Source organism: Vombatus ursinus, unplaced genomic scaffold (assembly GCF_900497805.2).
Source record: "Vombatus ursinus unplaced genomic scaffold, bare-nosed wombat genome assembly UNPS02011369.1, whole genome shotgun sequence".
In the NCBI taxonomy this organism is placed as follows: Eukaryota; Metazoa; Chordata; class Mammalia; order Diprotodontia; family Vombatidae; genus Vombatus; species Vombatus ursinus.
In genome coordinates, this window is record NW_020951147.1 from 3504703 (window position 1) to 3523544 (window position 18842).

The 18842-nt window shown below is 61.8% G+C and overlaps 2 protein-coding genes across 3 annotated transcripts in view; both read left to right on the forward strand.

Moving 5' to 3' along the window:
* The first annotated feature begins 2112 nt into the window (after positions 1 to 2112).
* Positions 2113 to 5429, forward strand: CDK2AP2 (cyclin dependent kinase 2 associated protein 2). The gene is made up of 4 exons (XM_027856081.1): positions 2113 to 2660; positions 4463 to 4563; positions 4651 to 4783; positions 4910 to 5429. The coding sequence occupies exons 1-4, from the start codon at positions 2579 to 2581 to the stop codon at positions 4975 to 4977; spliced, it is 384 nt and encodes a 127-aa protein (XP_027711882.1). The 5' UTR covers positions 2113 to 2578; the 3' UTR covers positions 4978 to 5429.
* A 1551-nt stretch (positions 5430 to 6980) lies between these two features.
* PITPNM1 (phosphatidylinositol transfer protein membrane associated 1) overlaps positions 6981 to 18842 on the forward strand; it is a 15001-nt gene continuing 3139 nt past the window's right edge. The window contains exons 1-17 of one of the 2 annotated variants that reach the window (XM_027856080.1): positions 6981 to 7052; positions 8457 to 8604; positions 9007 to 9221; positions 9583 to 9704; positions 10191 to 10415; positions 10600 to 10929; positions 11234 to 11329; positions 12217 to 12324; positions 12652 to 12722; positions 13191 to 13438; positions 13636 to 13825; positions 15197 to 15304; positions 15736 to 15878; positions 16484 to 16662; positions 16951 to 17121; positions 18130 to 18294; positions 18390 to 18538. In XM_027856080.1, the coding sequence (XP_027711881.1) occupies positions 8527 to 8604; positions 9007 to 9221; positions 9583 to 9704; positions 10191 to 10415; positions 10600 to 10929; positions 11234 to 11329; positions 12217 to 12324; positions 12652 to 12722; positions 13191 to 13438; positions 13636 to 13825; positions 15197 to 15304; positions 15736 to 15878; positions 16484 to 16662; positions 16951 to 17121; positions 18130 to 18294; positions 18390 to 18538 (2598 nt within the window). In that variant the 5' untranslated portion in view covers positions 6981 to 7052; positions 8457 to 8526. Of the gene's footprint in view, positions 7053 to 8452; positions 8605 to 9006; positions 9222 to 9582; positions 9705 to 10190; positions 10416 to 10599; positions 10930 to 11233; positions 11330 to 12216; positions 12325 to 12651; positions 12723 to 13190; positions 13439 to 13635; positions 13826 to 15196; positions 15305 to 15735; positions 15879 to 16483; positions 16663 to 16950; positions 17122 to 18129; positions 18295 to 18389; positions 18539 to 18842 lie in introns of those variants that run through there. The other variant, XM_027856078.1, reaches the window with a different exon arrangement.

Genomic DNA, 18842 nt, shown 5'->3' on the forward strand with positions numbered 1-18842 from the left:
CAGTCAAAGCCTGCTTTGTGCTAATGAATCCTGGAGATAGAAAGGCAAGAACACAGCCCTGCTCTAAGAGCTCACATCAAATGGGCCACACAATGGGGGAAGATGTACAAACAAGGGCCAGAGTGAATGACCTGGGAGGGAAAGGGGGCGGGGGAAGTCAGGTTTGAACTGCCTTTAAGCAAGCAGGGAAGCTGGAGAGAAGGGGCTACGGGTGGGGCACCACCAGAGAAAAGGAGTGCCCAGAAAGCCGGTGGAGGGGAGCATAAGGGTACACAGAGGATGGTGAAGCGCAAAAAGGCTGAAAAGGCAGGAAGAAGCTTAAATGTCACAGAGCATTTTCTATTTCATCCTAGAACAGGAAGCCACTAGGATGTATGGGGGGGGGCAGCTAGGTGCTGTCAGTGCACAGAGCGCTGGGCCTGGAGTCAGGAAAACTCATCTCCATGGGTTCAAATCTGGCCTCAGACACTTCCTACCTGTGTGACCCTGGGCAAGTCACTTCACCGTTTGCCTCAGTTTCCTCCTCTATAAAAGGTGCTGGAGAAGGAAATGGCCAACCAGTCCAGTATCTTTGCCAAGAAAATCCCAAATGGGGCCACAAAGAGTCGGACACAACTAAAAATGACTGGATAACAACAATAACCCAGTTTACTGAGGAAGATGCCACTTCTGGAAAGTGGCTTTGGCAGCTGGTTGTCAGAGGTCACAGTAGTAAGATGCTTGAAGAGATTCACAGAAGGCTACTGAACCAGTCCGGGCGAGAGGTGACGAGGGCCAGGAAGGCCCAGGGGAGTGTGAGTGGGGAGAAGAGGACACACAGAAAAGACATTGTGAAGGCAGAGCCCACCGGGTTCTATCTGGGACTTGACAGCGAAGAGTCAAGGCTGAGAGCCTGACTGACCGAGAGGATGAAAGGTGGGAAGAGGGGAAGGGTTTGAGGGGAAGACGCCGAGCTTGACATGCCTGCCGGAGATCTGGTTCAAGATGGCTCAAGAGAGAGACTGGGGCTGGATGGACAGATGGAGAGGATGGCGGAACCCTTGAGAGCTGGTCAGTGACAGGACAGAGAGGAGGAGAGCCGGGAGAGGGCAATGGCACGAAAACCCAGAGTGACCCAAAGGCTGGTAAGGCTTGTTCATTGATTGGGGGGGGGGTCTGCTATGGTGGATACGGGGAGTTTCCTGGAGGGGGCAATGGTGGCAGGGGGGATTGGGAGGGGGATAAGCGGAAGACTCCACTGATCAGTACATGCGGGGGTAACGAAGAAGGTCTCCAATGGGAGAAAAGGGGGGGGGGGGGGGGGGGGGAGGAGGGGGGGGGGGGGAGGGGGGCAGTCTGCTGAAGTGGAATGAAGATGGAGGTCAAAGAAGGGGTGCTTCTAGGGGGAAAAGGAGGAAGGTCTCCTGGGAGAGATAAAAAAGAATTCTCCAAGGGATAATAAAGAGAATAAAGAGTCTTGGGGGGGGGGGGGGGTAAGGATGAGGACCTGATTGGAAAATAAATAAGGGCATATTGGGAGGATGAGGAGGGGGTCATCTCCTGGGGGGACAAAGAGGGGTAGCCTCCTGGGAGAGAAAAGGGGAGGCCTCTTGGGAAGGGACAAAAATCAGGTCTCCTGGAAGCGGTGCGTTGTCTCCGGGAGGGAACAAGGGGCTCCTAGGGGGTAAGCGGGGGGGGGGGGGGGAACCCCTGGGAGAGTCCAAGGAGAGGGGCGTTTCCTGAGGCGGGGAGTCTACGGGGAGGGGGGCTTCAAGAAGCAGATGAGGAAGAGCATTGCCTAGGGGAGGGACGAGGGGAGCACCTTCTGAGGAAGACAAAGGAACGGGGCCACCTGGGAGGAGCAGGGGGTCTCCAGGGCGAGAGAGGGCGGTTGGGCGGGGCGGTTGCCACGGAGACGGGGCGGAGCTTCGAGGGCGTGCGGTCCAGGAGGGGCGGGACCGCGCGCGATGACGCTTCTGCGTCGGGGCGGGGCGCGACCTGACGTCACAGCCTCGCGCCCAGTGGTGTCCGAAGAGGGAGAGCGGCGGCGCGCGTCTCCGGCGACTCCGGCGGCGGCCCCAGAGCGCGAGGCGGCTCGGCCCCGGAGGCGGCGCGGGCAGCGGCGCGAGCTCGCCGTGGGAAGCACGAGCGGTCCGGCATAACCGGTCGGAAGGAGAGCGCGTGCGGCCGAGCCTTGCCTAAGGGACCCTTCAGCGCTAGCCGAGGCGGCCCGACACCGGAGACTCCTTTCCCGGTGCCAGCCGGCCCCGCCCTCCTGCCTCCCGGGCCAATCGGGCTGGGAGCGCGCTAGCCTGCCTCCCCGAACCCTCCAATCGCAGGCATCGTCCTCCGCCCGCCAATCCCGGTCAGACAGGTGCGAAGCCCGACGCGACGAGGGCCAATCTGCAGCAGGTCCGGGCCGGGACTCTTGACCAATGAGAAGGCGGCCTGGGAGCGTCGAGTGACGTGCGCCGCCACCAATCGCAAGTGCGAGCCGCGGGCTCTTCCTGGCGGCGCGCCTATCAGAGCGCGCGCTCCTCAGCGGCTCGGCCAATCCGGAGGAGAATCGACTGGTGCCTGCCCTCCCGAAGAGTTGGGAATGTCCTACAAACCCATCGCTCCAGCGCCGACCAGCACGAGTGGCTCCAGCGCGCAGGGGCCCGGCACTCCCATCCCTTCAGGTGAGCCGAGAGCCAGCCGGCCGGGGCGAGGGGGGATCCTGCAGCGCGCCGGGGCCAGTGGACGGACAGATGGGGAAACTGAGGTACTGGGAGGGGGGCGGGGACGGACGCCCGCCCGCCCAGGTCTGAGCCCTGGCGCGCCGCGTGCTAGGGTCTGAGCTCTGACATGCTACGTTCTAGGTTTTGAGCCCCCCAAGTTCTGACATGCCGTGTTCCAGGTTCTGAGCCCTCTGCCTCCAGTCTCTGATGTGCTATGTTCTAAGTTATGAGCCCCTCCCCCGTCCAGGTTCTGGTTCCCAAGCTCAGCCTCTCCTCTGGTTCTCTTCGCCGCAGAGTCTGACTTGCCATCATGTTCTGGGTTCTGAGCACCCCCAAGCTGGCATGCCATGTTCTAGGTCCCACACCCACTCGGCCCCATCTGACTTGCACATTCTAAGTTCCGGAAACCCCAAACTCTTATGACTTGCCACATTCTAGGTTCTGAGTCCCCAGACTTTGACCTGCCACGTTCTAATTTCTGAGCCCACCCAGCTCTGGCATGCCATATTCTAGGTCCCAACTGTGATTTACACCTTTTAAGTTCTAATACCCTCAAACTCTGATGCGCCATGTTCTAGATTCTGAACCCCCGACTCTGACATCACATTCTAGGGTCTGGGGTTCCCCCCCCCCAGCTCTTATGTGCCACATTCTAGGTCCCAAGCCCATCCTCTCCTGCTTCTGGCATGCCTCTTTGTAGGTTCTAAGGCCCCCAAGGTCTGACTTGCATATTCTAAAGTTCTAATAACCCCAGACTCTGCCATATTCTAGGTTCTTAGCCCCCCACTTCCACGTGCTACCTTTTAGCTTCTAAGCTCCCCTCCCCCATCTGACCTGCATATTCTAGGTTCTAATCCTTCTACATGCCATGTTTTTGGTTCTGAGTCCCCTCCCAACTCCAAATGTTGTGTGTTCTCTTGTCCGTCGGGGCTCTGGCATTCTGTGTTCTCTGACCGGAGCCACAGGTCATTTTGGACAGTGATCCCCTTGTTCTCATCATCCCGAGTTCTTTGAGCTGCAGCCTGAGAAGGTTGAGATGAGGCAGTTTAGGGGAGCAGCAGCAGAAGGAAAGGGACAGTTGGTGCAGAGTAACAGGAACCCTAACAAAGGTGATTTGGAGTCTCCCAGCTCTGGAGAGCAGCTGGGGGGTGCAGTGGTTAGAGCGCCAGACCTGCAGTCAGGAAGACTCCTCTTCCTGAGTTCAGATCCGGCCTCAGACACTAGCTGTGTGACCCTGTTTGCCTCAGTTTCCTCGTCTGTCAGAGAAGCTGGAGAAGGAAATGGCAAACCACTGCAGTGAAAACCCCAGAAGGGGTCACAGACTGAAAAACGACTCCAGCACCCTAAGCTCAGGAGAGGAGACGAGAAGCATGGACAGTGCCTCTCTCCTTTCTTTGCAAGGTGCTCAAGTGCTGTATATACTGTCCTACGCGATCTTGGTGCCAGTTGGTTTGTTTTTTTATCTTTGTGACGAGGCAGGGGGAGATGAGGCGCAGGCCGCAACGTGAAAACAAAAGGCATCAGTATAATTGAGGGGGGGGTTGTCTGTCAGGCCGGGGGATCACAAAGGCAGACTGTGCAGGCCCGGACCGGAGAGATGACATGCAAACCAGATCCACGGAGGGCATGCTGGAGGCAGTGGCAGAGGGCAGGCCGGGCCCTTGGGGGTGGCCAGGCTAGCCAGCCCAGAGCTCAGCCTTCTGCTCCGGGGGAAGCCTGAGGAAGATGCCTGTGACGACTTCCTTGTTCCCCATCCTTTGCAGCCACCGGTGTCTCCTCCCCTTCAGGCTCAGCCCCTGGAGCTGCTGCCCCCTTCCGCCCCCTCTTCAACGACTTTGGGCCTCCTTCCATGGGCTATGTGCAGGTGAGTGGCTGAGAGACGGGGCGGAGCTGGGCTGGGGGCTGGGGGCTGGGGGCGGGCCGAGGTTCCCACCAGCTCGTCTTCTTCCAGGCTATGAAGCCCCCTGGCTCCCAGGGCTCCCAGAGCACCTATACAGACCTGCTCTCTGTCATTGAAGAGATGGGCAAGGAGATCCGGCCCACTTACGCCGGCAGCAAGAGTGCCATGGAGCGACTGAAGCGAGGTGTGTGGCATCCCACTCCCTTTGGGACACAAGGAATATGACCACCAAGCTGAGAGGGCCAGGCCGGGCTGGGCTGGGCTGTCCCATCCCGGGCTGCCCTCCAGTAAATCTCTTTTCCTTCCCTAGGCATTATCCACGCCCGGGCGCTGGTCAGAGAATGCCTGGCAGAAACAGAGCGCAATGCCCGCACGTAACAGCGTGCCGCCCCCTCTGCCCTATGGACCTTCCCACCTCTTTGCATCGCCTTTTGGAGCAGAGCCCCTCCCCTCGTGCCCTTCTTTTCTTCCTAACCTCCTGTCCTGTGACTGACAGCCACGTGGGGTGGGATGGGAGACCCTGGAGCCAGTGCCAGGCAGAAACAGTGGAGCTGATGTCTCTAGGCCTCCTTCGGTCGCCCTGTAGCCAGTGGGTGCTGGAGAGTCCTTGGCTCGGGCCGTCCTCCCCACCCCCAGCACAGTACTGACCTTCGGCCCCCATCCCCTTCCATCCCACACTGGAACTCCTCCCTCCTCTGGCTGGGGCCTCCCTGGCACCCGCCACCTCCCAGCCCTGCCTCAGGGCTGCTCGAGGTGGTGCCTTTTCTCAGCGTCTTTTACTAAAATGCTCTTTTTCTATAAATAAAAGATTTGGAGTTGTTCTCTGCGGACATCGCTGGCTGGCTATGGGCCTGCAGGGCCAGAGGGGACCTGGCCGAGGCCAGGGTGGGCAGGGGCATTCAGCGTGTCCGCATCGTGGGTGAGATTCTGTGATGTGCCATCCTTCCTGGACGCTCCTGGATGGAAGGGGCATTAGGGATGAGCCTGGGAACACTCAGGTTTGGGGTCAGAGGGCTTGGGTGCGAATCCCAGCTCTCTCCCTGATGACCTGGATGACCGTGGGAAAGTTAGCTCCCTTCTCAGAAGCTGTTTCCTCGTCTCTAAAATGAGAGGGTGGGCCCGATGGTCCCATTGAGTTCCAGAACTCAATGTGTTCGGATGGTCCCTGAGCCCAAAAGAGGTCAGGGAGCGGCAGGCTGCCCCAGACCCCCTAGCCGTTGTCCCCGCCTCCTCCTCTGGGAGAGATGCAGGCTCCCAGTCTGCCCCGGGGCGAGTTCCCAGGGTGGAGCTGGGTAGGGCCCTCTGCACAGCCAAGCTGAAAGGCCCTCAGCCAGTTTCCCTTTGCCCAGCTCGGGCCCCCTTGGAAGACAGAAGTACTGGGGAGGGTCGTGGGCCTCCAAAATGCTTCTGATTGGCAGTTTTCACAAGAGGAGAGTCCTTGCATGGCCCCCCCACGTCCTGTTCGCCCGATGGGCCTGGCAGCTTGGCAGTGCTGTCAGAAAGATGCAGCTCAGGCCTTTGGCCCCTCCCCAGGGAGCCTGGCTCCTGCGAGGTCTGTGTCCCAGGGTGATTGACAGCTGGGCTGTCTAGCCACTCTGGCCGCAAGCCTGAAGTCCCCAGCTCTGAGACCGTAAGGCGGTTGGAGCACTTCCCCTTCTGTGCTTCTTGGTGGGGGGAGGGGGGCGGGTCAGAGGCTTGACCTACACCTTTCCTTTCCAGAGCCCTGACAGAGATATCGGGCTCTTGGCCCAGTCACTGGGGCATCTGTCAGACCCAGGGAGAGGCACTGGGGTGTGAATAGAGATAAGAGTGGAGGGCCAGAGGTGGCCACTCAGCTGCTGGGGTGGGGATGGGGGGTGGGGATGTGCCATTGTTCGTTCTGAGAGGCAGACATCCTCAGAGACCACCGAGCTCAGGCCATTAGAAAAAGGAAATGCCGGAGTAGGAAGGGACCTCGGGTCATTCAGGCCAACAGGGCCCTCTTACAGAAAAACGCAGAGGGCAAGTAATTTGGCAGAGCTTCCAGAGTTACTCTCTGACACCTATAGCAGGGGCGGAGGCTGGCAGAAATGTGAAGGGCCACGGCACAGGGGAGAACAGGAAAGAAACCCCGGTCTTCTCGCATCTAGCTCCAGGGGGGTCTGGCCCAAGCGGGCCCAGACCACTGAGCCCCACTTCCCCTTCTGAGAGGTTTACAAACCTTTGGGGCCCCAGTCTGGGCCTACCTCCTTCCGGAAAGAGGATGGCCCGTTAGGCCTGGGCCCTCCCACCATCAAGACTGGCCTTGGGGGCAGGATCCCTGTGGCTGAGTGGGGAGGGGGTAGTTCTAGGAGCTGGTACCTTAGGGAGGGGGCCAGAAGAGTGAATCCTGGAGGTCCTGAGGGGGGCCTGAGCACCAGTGCTGCTGGGATGGAGCCCTGCTGGTCCCAAGGAAATTCAGGGGGGGCTGGGAGGTAAGATTCAAAAGGGGGGCTGAATCTGAACTGCTGTGCTGGGGGTGGGGAGAGGTTGGGGAAAGGGGGGGGGGGTTCTCAAGGGAGCCTCTTCAGAGAGCTCTTATCTGCCTGGTGGCCTCACCCAGTAACAACAGTGGGAGAAACTGGAGGTTTGAGGCAGAAGGGGCCACCTTGGGAGCTGAGAAGGGTGGAGAGCCTGGAAGGGGGCTGGGCATTGGAGAGAACAGAGGGAGAGAGCTGGGGATTCCCTTCTCCCCTGCCCTTGCCTTCCCATTCCAAGGCCCTCTGGGGAGCAAGATATGTGCGCGAGGGGGAGCATAAGGGAGGGAAGGGGGGTTTGGGAATAAGGGTGAGATGTGATGGTAAGGGGGAGGGGATAAGGAGAATGGAGGAGGGACGTTGGGGACAAAGTAAGGGGAGAGAGGAGTGATGTAGAAAGGGGAAAGGGGGCGGGGGAATATAGAAAGAGGTTGGGGAAATGGAGAGGGAGTGGGATGTTGGGGACTGGATAGAGAAATGTTGAGAGGAAGGGAGGAATTGGACACCGGAGGGAGATGAGGGAGGAGGGACGTGGAGGTGGTGGGGGGAGCTTGGGGGTTGGAGACAGGGGAGGGGGATATTTGGGAAGAAGAAAGAGGTTAGAGATGTCAGGACCTAGGAGAGAGGGAAGAGGCAATGGGGGGAGGGGCGGATGAACGAGAGATGTTGGGGATGGGGTAGGGGGGTGTTGGAGGGGAAGAGTGTCGCACAGGGTTGGGGGGAGGGGGCCAAGCTGTAGAAGCCGGAGAGGCTGGGGGGAGGGGGGCTGGCATAAGCCGCTGGCTGGCTGGGCTGGCTCTTCTCCCCCAGGGGTGGACGCGTCAGCACTCCGTTGCCGCGGCAACGGGGGGAGGTGGGGGGGGGTGGGGCGCGGCGGTGGCGTTTGAAAGGAGGTCAGAGGGTGCTCGGTTTGAGCTCCAGCCTGGGAGCCTGGGAGCGAGTGAGGCAGGAGGCAGCCGCACCTCCTGCCTCCGGCCTCCTGCAGCAGGCCAGCCGCCACCGCTGCTCTCTCCTTCTCTGCCCCATCCCTCCTCCCTCTTCATTCTCTCCTCCTCCTTCCCTCCTCCCTCTTCCCTCCTCCCTTCTCCTCCCGCCTCCCCACTCCTCCCTCCTCCCACCCCTCCTCCTCCCTCCTCTCCCCTATCCTGTGCTTGCCGCTCCTAGCCTCCCTGGCTCCCCTCTCCTCCCCTCTCCTCCTCCATGCGGGGGGCAGGCGTGGGGCCGGGACCGGGCCGGGCGATGGGGTTGGGGGGCTGCGGGGAAGCACAGGGCGGCTGGGGCCAGGGCTGGGCTCCTCCCCGAGCCGGGGGACCGGACACCCTGAACTCGCCCCAACCCTGACGGGCGCGCCCCGATCCCAAGCCAGGAGGGGAGGTGAGGCGAGGCAGGCGGGCACCGTCTCTGCTGGCCGGGCAGCAGGCAGGCGGGCACCATGCTGATCAAGGAATACCACATCCTCCTGCCCATGAGCCTGGAAGAGTACCAGGTGGCCCAGCTGTACATGATCCAGGTGGGGGCCCTGGGGAGCTGACGGGAGGAGGGGGCGGCGGAGGGATGCTGGGTTGGCGCTGATGGGGGAGGGGAAGAGCAGGAGGTGGGGAGGAAGCAGAGCACAGGGCAGGTGGAAATAATGGAGAAGAGGATGACAGGAGAGGGAGGGAGGTGATGGGGAAGGGGAGACCCCAGAGAGAGGCAGAAAGGGGGCAGGAGAGCCGGGGAAAGGTGACCGGAGAATGCAGAGCAGCGCGGAGACGGGGAGGGAAGCGCTGAGTGGGGGAGGCAGTGCCAGAGATGAGGGAGGAGAGGATGGGGGAGGGGGGCCAAGGCTGGATGGGGGGGGAGGACTGGAGGGGAGCGAGGGAGAGCAGGGCCCAGGTCACCAGCCCCTGACCTCACCTCCCCGCCTTTCCAGAAGAAGAGCCGAGAAGAGTCCAGCGGAGAGGGCAGCGGGGTGGAAATCTTGGCCAACAGGCCCTATGAGGACGGGCCAGGGGGCAGCGGGCAGTACACCCACAAGGTCTACCACGTGGGCTCCCATATCCCTGGGTGGTTCCGGGCCCTGCTGCCCAAGGCCGCCCTGCAGGTGGAAGAGGAGTCCTGGAATGCTTACCCCTACACCAGGACGCGGTGAGGCTCAGGGAAGGGGTGGCCGGTCGGGGGGGGGCACCCCCTCAGACACGGGGGGGGGGCCCAGCCAGGGCTTCTGGGCTGCGGGGCTGGATGGCCAGCCCCTGGGGGCACCCTCTGGGACACAGGGGGCCCAGCCTAGGCCCAGCCAGGGCTTCTGGGCTGCAGGGCTGGGTGGCCGGCCCCTGAGGGCACCCCCTGGGACACAGGGGGCCCAGCCTAGGCCCAGCCAGGGCTGCTAGGCTGTGGGGGCTGGGTGGGAGCTGGAGGAGGCTTCCCTAGGGGACATGGGGGACGCTGGGCCGCAGGCCATGAATGCCAGCAGCCCCGACTCTAAACCTGGCCCCTGGCCCTCCCACAGCTACACCTGCCCCTTTGTCGAGAAATTCTCCATTGAAATAGAAACCTACTACCGGCCTGATGGGGGTCAGCAGCCCAACGTCTTCAACCTGAGCGGGACAGAGAGGAGGCAGCGCATCCTGGGTATGAGATGGGGGAGGGCCTTTCTGGAAGAGCCGGCTGTGTGACCTTGGGCCAGTCCTTCACTTTCTGGGTCTTTAGCCTGGCCCAGCGGAGGCAGAAGTCCCTCCTCGCCCCAGGCTGGCTCAAGGGCTCGGGCATCTCTACGCTGCAGAGCATTTGCCAAGATCAGTGAGGGAGGGAGTTTCCGCGCCAGGAATCCCCCATACAGACCCAAACCCCCAAACCCAAATAAGCATAAGGAACGTCGTCATGCAGTCCTAACAGGTGTTGAGAAACGAATGAGAACAAGGCACCGGGAGGGCGGACACGGGGTACCTGGGGTGGGCAGTGTGATGCGGGAGATTCTCTCTGCTGTTTATCGATCCTTAGCCTCCCTAGACCTCAGTTTCTTCATCTGTAAAATAGGGGTTGGATTAAGTGGCTCTCAAGCCCTGCTGGGATCCTGCCTGGGTGTCCCAGGAAGGCTCTGCCTTACCTCACCCCCAGACACCATCGACATCGTCCGGGACGCAGTGGCCCCTGGCGAGTACAAGGCTGAAGAGGACCCGAGGTTGTACCGCTCGGCCAAGACGGGTCGGGGGCCCCTCGGGGACGACTGGGCACGGTTGGCTGCTCAGTCGGGCCCCCTGATGTGCGCCTACAAGCTCTGCAAGGTGGAATTCCGCTACTGGGGCATGCAGGCCAAGATTGAACAGTTCATCCATGATGTCGGTGAGGGGCGACATGGAAGAGAAAGGATCCCAGCCCTGGCTAGGGGGCCCCTGCCCGGTGGCCTCCGGCCCATGCCAAGCTCCCTGGGCCCTGTCCACCCCCACACTCAGCTCCCACCCATGGGGCCTTCTCAGGTGAGGTTCCCTGCCCCGCCCCAGCTCAGGCCCCGGCTTTTCCCTCCCAGGTCTACGGAGGGTGATGCTTCGAGCCCACCGCCAGGCCTGGTGCTGGCAGGATGAATGGACCGAGCTCAGCATGGCAGACATCCGGGCTCTAGAGGAGGAGACGGCCCGCATGCTGGCCAGAAAGATGGCCAAATGCATCACACCTGAGGGGGAAGAGACTGAGGCCACCGCCGCAAAGCCGGTGACGGAGGGCCGGGCCCCTGCAGGCCAAGCAGGAAGTCCCGAGGGGCCCGAGGGCCCTGCAGCGGCTGATGCTTCCCCGGACACTGACAGCTTCTCCAAACAGTGGTCTTCGTCCCCTCGGTCCTCCTACTCCTCCCAGCACGGAGGTGAGGAGGGGGAGGGGAAGAGCAAATGAGCTCAGGGGTGGGGGTGGGGAACGGGCTCAAGCAGGGGAGCCTCAGCGATGCCGAGAGCCGGGCGAGCGGGCGAAGGGCGGCTTGGAAAGAGTTGACCAAAGCTGCTAGGCCCTTCTCCTGGGGGCCTTAGTTTCCTCATTTGTAAAATATCTCCAGAGAGTTCTATGGTGTATTCCAGCTTTAACCAGAGGACTTTTTGACAGGCTCTGGCTAGGGTAGGGGCTGGAGTTGTGAGCTCAGGCCCTCCAGGGGGTGACGAGAGGGGCCCTTGCAGGGGGGGTGTCCCCACAGAGCTTGTCTGAGTGGCGGATGCAGAATATTGCCCGGGACTCAGAGAACAGCTCGGAGGACGAGTTCTTTGATGCACATGGTATGTTTCTCCTTTCCTCCCTCCCTCCCTCCCTCCCTCTCTCCTTCCTCCCTGCCTCTCTCCCTCTCTCCTTCCCTCCCTCCCTCCTCCCTCCCTCCCTCCCTCCCTCCTTCCCTACCTCCCTCCCTCTCTCCTTCCCTCCCTCCCTCCCTGCCTCTCTCCCTCTCTCCTTCCCTCCCTCCCTCCCTGCCTCTCTCCCTCTCTCCTTCCCTCCCTCCCTCCTTCCCTCACTCCCTCCCTCCTTCTTTCCCTCCTTTCCTTCCTCCCTTTCTCCCTTCCTTCCTCACTCATTCCTCTCACTCCTCTCTCTCTCCTCCCCTACCATATGCCAAGCACGAGGCTAGGGGCCAGGGAAACAAAATACAGACGGCCGCTGCCCTTAGCAGCTGCCATTCTCCAGGGTGGGCATAGTGGTAGACCAGTGATCAGAAGGCCTGTGAAATGTCAAGGACGGGAGATCCCATCGCCTGGGGCGGGGGAGGGGGATGCACCGTAACAGCCCAAGGGATCACGGAAGGGCTTTGGGGGCAGATGCACCTGCTCAAAGCCATGAGGTTAGGGACTGTGTGAAGGCCTCTGGGCCTGCAGTGCTGAAAGGTGAGATCAGACCTCAGTGCCTGCCTTCCTGGAGCCTCCAGAGAGTAGGTGAAGAACCCTCAAACACAGATGACTCAATGCACGGTCTTCTATGACACAGACATCAGAGAGGAGCAGAGGGAAGGGGGGGTCCAGTGGGACAGCACAGAGGACTCCCTGGAGCTGGTGGCGTTGGGGATTGGAGGCAAGCTTCTGGCAGGAACCTCTCCCTGCCCGTTTGCTCCCCTCCTCCATTCGGGCGCTGTCCTCACTCTGCTTCCGGGCCCTGGCACTGCTCTCCTCCTCTGCAGAAGGCTTCTCGGACAGTGAGGACGTCTTTCCTAAGGAGATAACCAAGTGGAACTCCAATGACTTCATTGACGCCTTTGCCTCCCCAGCTGCGGCCACGGGGGCTTCGGGTGAGCACCTGGAGGCCTCCCTTAGCCGCGGCTGACGTGTGCGGGCTCCTCCGGGCGCTGACGCTGATCTCGGACCTTGGAGAGATCCTTGCTTGGCCGAGCCTTGCTGCCTGCCAGGCGTCGTGGGAAAGGTGCTGGCCGGCAATCTGAGGAGCGAGGGCCGCCCTGGCCTGGCCACGGGCCAGCTGGGTGACCGGCTATACCTCTCCTTCCTTCCCTGTGCCAGCCCTAGGTGGCCAGGCTCCTCCCTCTGTAGGAAAGGAAGAGGGCTGTGTGGGGGAGGGGGCACCGTCTGCTGCCTGTGCCCTCACTGGCCTCCTCCTCCAGACCCTGCAGACCCCGGGGCTGAGGTCACCAAGGGTGAAGGAGAAGGGGCAGGAGCATCCAGAGACCCTGAGGTGAGTCAGACTCCCTCCCAGAGTCACCCCCCAGCGAAGCCCTTCCCTCGCTACCTCTCTGGGAGGAGGAGGGACCCCTGCAGCCCATTTCTGGCCACAGATGGGTACTAGCGTATACCCATGGGTGTGTATGTGTGTCACACGGAATTGTAACGAGGGCGGTGCGACCAGGGCTTTACCCCAGGGTCCTGGATTTGGAGGGCGCTGATAGCAAGGCCGAGAAACAGTAGAGATTAGCGCCTCGTGAAAGGTGGGCCGTTGCTCTAGGGAGCTCCTGAATGAAGAGCTGTCTGCCTCCTGCACCATGGCGGCATCTTGGTAGCTAAAATGGCTATTTCAAAGAGGGAGTCACCAGCCGGCCGACTGAAGGGATCTCCTGCCCTCCCCCACATGCCCTTGACCCCAGGTACCTCTTGTGGCCTCGTGCAGGGCCCACGATGCCGGCTGACACTCCTGTCCCTACTCCAGGGTCTGGGGGCTGGGGACCTGGGTCCTGAGGTCTGCGCCGTGCACGCCCTGTTCCTCATCCTGCACAGTGGGAACATTCTGGACGCCGGACCGGGAGATGTGGATTCCAAGCAAGCGGACGTGCAGACCCTGAGTGCAGCCTTCGACGCCGTCACCCGCGTGCACTTTCCCGAGGCCCTGGGCCACGTGGCCCTGCGCTTGGTGCCCTGCCCACCCATCTGCGCGGCAGCTTATGCCCTCGTCTCCAAGTACCTCCCTGGGGGGCTGAGGGGAAGGCGTGGGAGGGACGTGGGCGATGAGCTAGGGAGGAAACAGGAGGGTGGGCAAAAAACCGTTTTATCTCCAGTGAGGAAGGTGTGGGGGACGGGGCTCATTACCTCCTGGACAGGGAGGGGGGAGAGGGAAATGCTCTGGCTTCTGACCTCTTGCTGTCCCCTCCCCACAGCCTAAGTCCCTACAGCCACGATGGGGATAGCTTGTCTCGCTCCCAGGACCACATCCCGCTGGCCGCCTTGCCCCTGCTGGCCACCTCCTCCTCCCGCTACCAAGGGGCCGTGGCCACCGTCATTGCGCGCACCAATCAGGCCTACGCGGCCTTCCTGCGCTCGCCCGAGGGTACCGGCTTCTGTGGGCAGGTCAGGGGGACCTTGGAAGGGGCACCAGGGAGGCTTCCCAGGGTCGGGCGATGCCCGGAAGGCGGGAACGACCTGGGGCCAGGAGACACAGATGAGGGGGGGGGAGGGGAAGGGGCAGAACCAGCAGGGCAACGTTACTCTGCCGGGGCCTGTCCAGGTGACCTTGGGCAAGTCTAGTTCCGTGTCCCAGAGGGATGACTGGACGAGCCGGGGGGACGCAGGGGTTAGAGGAAGCCGGTCTGCTTCTCCCCACCCCACCCTAAATCCCAGCGGGCTGGAAGAAATGATAGGCAACCTAGGACAGGCAAATAGCATATGCTGGGACTTCATGAATCGAATGCAAGGGAGGCGTGGAGAGCCAAGTGAATCTGTGAGAGATGAGGGCATTTCCAGGGACGGTGCCCAGCTCAGCGTGAGTCAGAGGGCAGGGCACGGGCCCCAGGAAAGCTGACACCGTCTTAGCCCAGATTTGAAAGGGCCTGGTGTTCAGGACGGAGGATGTGGCTGCTGTTTGCCCTGTTCAGACCCATCGGGAATCTCGGGGCCACGTTCTGGGAAGGCCATGAAGGAGCCAGAGCCTATGGAAAGGACCCCGGGATGTTGCAAAGACCAAATGGGGGGTGGGGCAAGGCAGGCGGGGCCCGGACAGGATGGCTATCTCCAGTCTTCAAGGCTTTGAAGGGCGGAGCTGGGGAAGGGACATTGGCCTCAGAGGGCCCCACGGGAGCCTTGCGGGGATGAGAAGCCAGTGGGGTTGGGTGTGAGGAAGAGCTTTGAAATGCCAGAGCTGTTCCACGGAGGAAGGGACCATCCCTGGAGCTAGTGGGCACCCCCTTCCGGGAGGTTGTTGGGCTACGGTAGAGAATGCGTCCTCTCACACATGAGAAATGCTCGGACCCCACTATCCTATCTCCCTGGCCTGTCCACACCAGTGGGCATGACTTCCCAGCCTAAAGCCACCTCAGCTGTCCATGCCCTGGACTTTATACTCCAGCTGGGGCCTGACCAGGGCACAGGCCCCCAGTGTGGACTTCTTAGACGGGAGCACTCTGCTTTCCTCCAGGTGGCCTGTGGTCCCCTCCATTTCTAGGCCACCACACCCACCTTCATTCTCCTCCGCCGTCCCATTGGCACTCAGACGAGCCTCTTCGAGCCTGACCATTTTGGCCCCGGGAGCAGTATGCCCTCCCCCACCCCTGCCTCGCCCCCAAACCCCTTACACCCTTTGAGGAGGTCGCCTTCGGGGGCAGACGGCATCCCTGGGGAGGAGCAGTGACTGCCAAGCAAGAAAAGGAGTGTTTAGGGGCTGGGGCCGGGGCTGGGGGAGCGATTCCAGGACCATGGGCTCAGGCAGCATCTGCCCCTCCCCAGGTAGTGCTGATTGGAGACGGCGTCGGTGGCATCCTGGGCTTCGATGCACTGTGTTACAGTGCCAACGCCAGCTTGGGGAGCCTGAGCAGCAGCCGCCGGGGCAGCATGGTCAGTGCTTGGGGGCCTGCAATGCTTCTCTCCTTTCCATCCTTTCCCCTTCCTCTCTTCTCTGTCTTTTGGTTTAGTGCCTCCCTCCCTCCCCTCCCCTCCCCCTTCCCTCCTCCCTCCCTCCTCTCTTTTCTTCCTTCCTCCCTCCCTCATCTCTTCTCCCTCCCTTCTCTCCTTCATCCCTCCTTCTCTTCCCTCCTCCCTCCTCTCTTCTCTCTCTCCCTCCATCCCTTCCCTCCTCCCTCCTTCCCTCCCTCCTTCCTTCCCTCCCCTCTCTCCTCCCTCCTCCCTCTGATGGCCCTCCCTGTCCCATTCTGAATGGGTTGATGCTCACGGACGTGGGCACTCTGCCTCTGGTGTGGCCCCTCTGCCACCCCCACCCCACGGTCAGAAGGGACACCCCCAACCAAGGGTCGTCTCCTTCCTTCCAGAACAATGAACTGCTGTCCCCGGAGCAGGGCCCGGGCCGGGATCCGCTGGCTGACGGCGTGGAGGCTGTGGGCTCTCTCTCCGCCCAGCGCCTGCCCAGCGATGGCACAGCCCCAGAGCCTGACTCCCTGTCCTCTCACTGCAGGTTGGTGTCTCCACACTCCCCAACCTGTCAGGGTGTCTCCCGCGTCCTTTGGAGCGTGGGGGTGTAGAAGGATGCCTGGATTTGGAGTCTGAGGCCTGGGTTTAAATCTCAGCCCTTCCTTTTCTAGCAGATCTTGGACAAGCTCCGTAAGGTCTCCGGGCCTCAGTTTCTTCATCTGTCAAATGAGGGGATTGGATTGGACACCTTGGAGGCCTCTGTGGCTTGAAAGCCTCAGATGCTGTTTCATTAATTTGCTGAAAAGCATTTATTAAGTGGCCAGAAATACAAAAACCAAACACTCCCTACTTACATTCGATTGAGGGAAATGCCAAGTAAAGTAAAGACCAAGTAATTGGAGGGAGGGGACGCCATTAGCGGAAGGAGTCAGGGAATCGAAGATGTTGAGGTGAGGAGGGAGGGCATGCCAGGCGTCGGGACCAGCCTAGGCAAAGACATGGAGAGGAGAGAGTAGCATGTTGGAGACTCGGCTAGGGGGCCATGCTAGGGGCATTGTGTGGTCAGCCTGGATAGGGCCTGTGCTCTCCTCACCCACCCACGTTGTTACCCCCCTCCTTTCTCCCCCTACTTGCCTCCTTACTGGCCAGCCTGCAGGCTGGCACGTCCCCAGCAGAACCCCGGCGGGGGAGCACCGTCTCCTGCCCAGCCCCAGAGGCCACGGACGGCCCCACCCGCCTTGACTTCAAGGTGTCTGGCTTCTTCCTCTTTGGCTCGCCCCTGGGCCTGGTGCTAGCCCTCCGCAAGACCGTGATGCCCGCCCTGGAGGGTGAGGGGCCAAGCTGGGGCAATGGGGAGGAAGGTGGCTGAGTCGAGCTAGGGTCACCTGTCTGCCCCAGAACACCAGTCCACCTCCTGAAGCCTGTGAAACGCCCCTAGGTCTTGTCCACACGTCCACACGAGCTGGCCACGGAGGCCAGCATCAGTAACTTCAGCCTGCCTGGGGCTGGGGTCCTCCCCACTCCCTCCCCCGTGTGCAAAGGGACACGTGATGTGGATTCCTGCCTGGCCATCCTGGGTACCTAAGGGTTCCCCTGCCCTTCTCTTCTTGCCCCAGTGGCCCAGATGCGCCCGGCCTGTGAGCAGATATACAACCTCTTTCATGCTGCTGACCCCTGTGCCTCCCGCCTGGAGCCTCTGCTGGCCCCCAAGTTCCAGGCCATCGCCCCCCTCACCGTGCCCCGCTATCAGAAATTCCCCCTGGGAGACGGCACCTCTCTGTTGCTAGGTAAGGTTCAGCCGGGTCACAGGCCCCGTGCCAAGGTCTGGGGCAGAAGGGAGAGAAGGTGACCAGACGGTGTGTGCTAGTGAAATTCCAGCTGCTTCTGGGGCTCTCGGGGGTCGCCTCGGGCCTCCCCGGCTCCTCGTGAGCCCCAGTCAGGACCTACCTGTGCGGGGGGTGGGTTGGGATGGCCCTGGGTGGAAAGGGAAAGCAGCAGGGTGCGTGGGTGTTCGGGGTGCATGTGCATTCTGTGTCTCAATTGCCTGCGCACCTGTACCATGTTACACACGGCTGTGGGCCCACGTGTGCCGTCATTCAGGCATCAAGCATCTATTAAGTGCCTACTGTCTGCTAGGCACTGGGCTGAGTACTGGGGTACAAAGACAGGCCAAGGAGCTTGCAGTCTGATAGAACGAGCCAGTTGGCACAGGCAGGTGGGCGTTGGCGGCCTTCCTGTGCCTGAGAGGAAGGGGCATGGAATTTGCCCACAAAGGGCTTGGGGTCCAAATCGTGTTCTGCCCCTCTCCCGTGGGCGAGGCCTTTCCCTCCCTAGCTCCCGGGGCTCCCTCCAGCCTAGGGGATGTTGGTTATATCGAGGCACGTCCTGGGAGATTGCTGGCCCCATTTCACGGAGGCAGAAACTGAGACCCTTCAAGCTCCCATGACGTGACCAGGCAGTCAGTTAAGTGACAGACTAAGGATTGCAACCCTGGGTTTCTGATTCTGAGGGTAGAATTCTTTCCCTTAGTCCATTTTACACGTTGGTAAACTGAGGCCCAGGGAGGGGAAATGACGTGCCCATGTTGGCTCAGGACAGCACCGGCTCTCCTGACTCCCAACCCACAGCTCTTCGTACTGCACCATCCTACCCTGCCTCCCCTAAGGGCTTAGAGGGTGGGGAGGAGTCCTGGGTTCAAGTCTAGCCTCAGGGTAGCTGCACGCACACAGACAGACTCAGGGAGGCAGATGGCGAGCCTGAGCGGCCTCACACCAGGGTCCTCTGTGCCCTCGCAGCCGACACCTTACAGACCCACTCGGGCCTCTTCTTGGAGGAGCTGGAGATGATGGTGCCGTCCACCCCCACGTCGGCCAGCGGCGGCTTCTGGCGGGGCCCTGAGCCGGGGCCTGAGCCCCCGCCCCCTGCAGGCGCCCCCGGCACGGCCAGCGAGGTGGTCAAAAGTGAGTCTGCCCGGGCAGGAAGGGAGGCAGCAGTGCCGGGGGCCGGGCTCCGGCCCCGGGCCAGAAGGAGCTTTGACTGGCCTTCTGACCCACAGTCCTGGAGCGCTGGTGGGGGCACAAGAGGATCGACTATTCCCTCTACTGCCCGGAGGCTCTTACGGCCTTCCCCACGGTGACACTGCCCCACCTCTTCCACGCCAGCTACTGGGAGTCAGCCGACGTGGTGGCCTTCATTCTGCGCCAGGTGGGAGGCGAGGGGAGGGGGCAGCCGGGAAAACACGACTCCCCGGGGCCAGAGAGAACGGCCGAGCCGGGAAGGCCCTTAGAACCTAGGACGCGCGATGGCAGGGCTGGGAAGGTCCCGGGTCGTAGACGGGCGGAGCGAGTGTGGACCTTGGACAGCAGCTAGTCACAGCAGATGGGGAGGCCCGAGGGCAGCGGCCTTGCCCAGCTCACCCCGTCGGGCAGGCTGCAGGTCTGGCCCTCGGGAGGGAGACCGGAGCTGAGCCCCCCCCCCCCCCCCCCCCCCCCCCCCCCCCCCCCCCCCC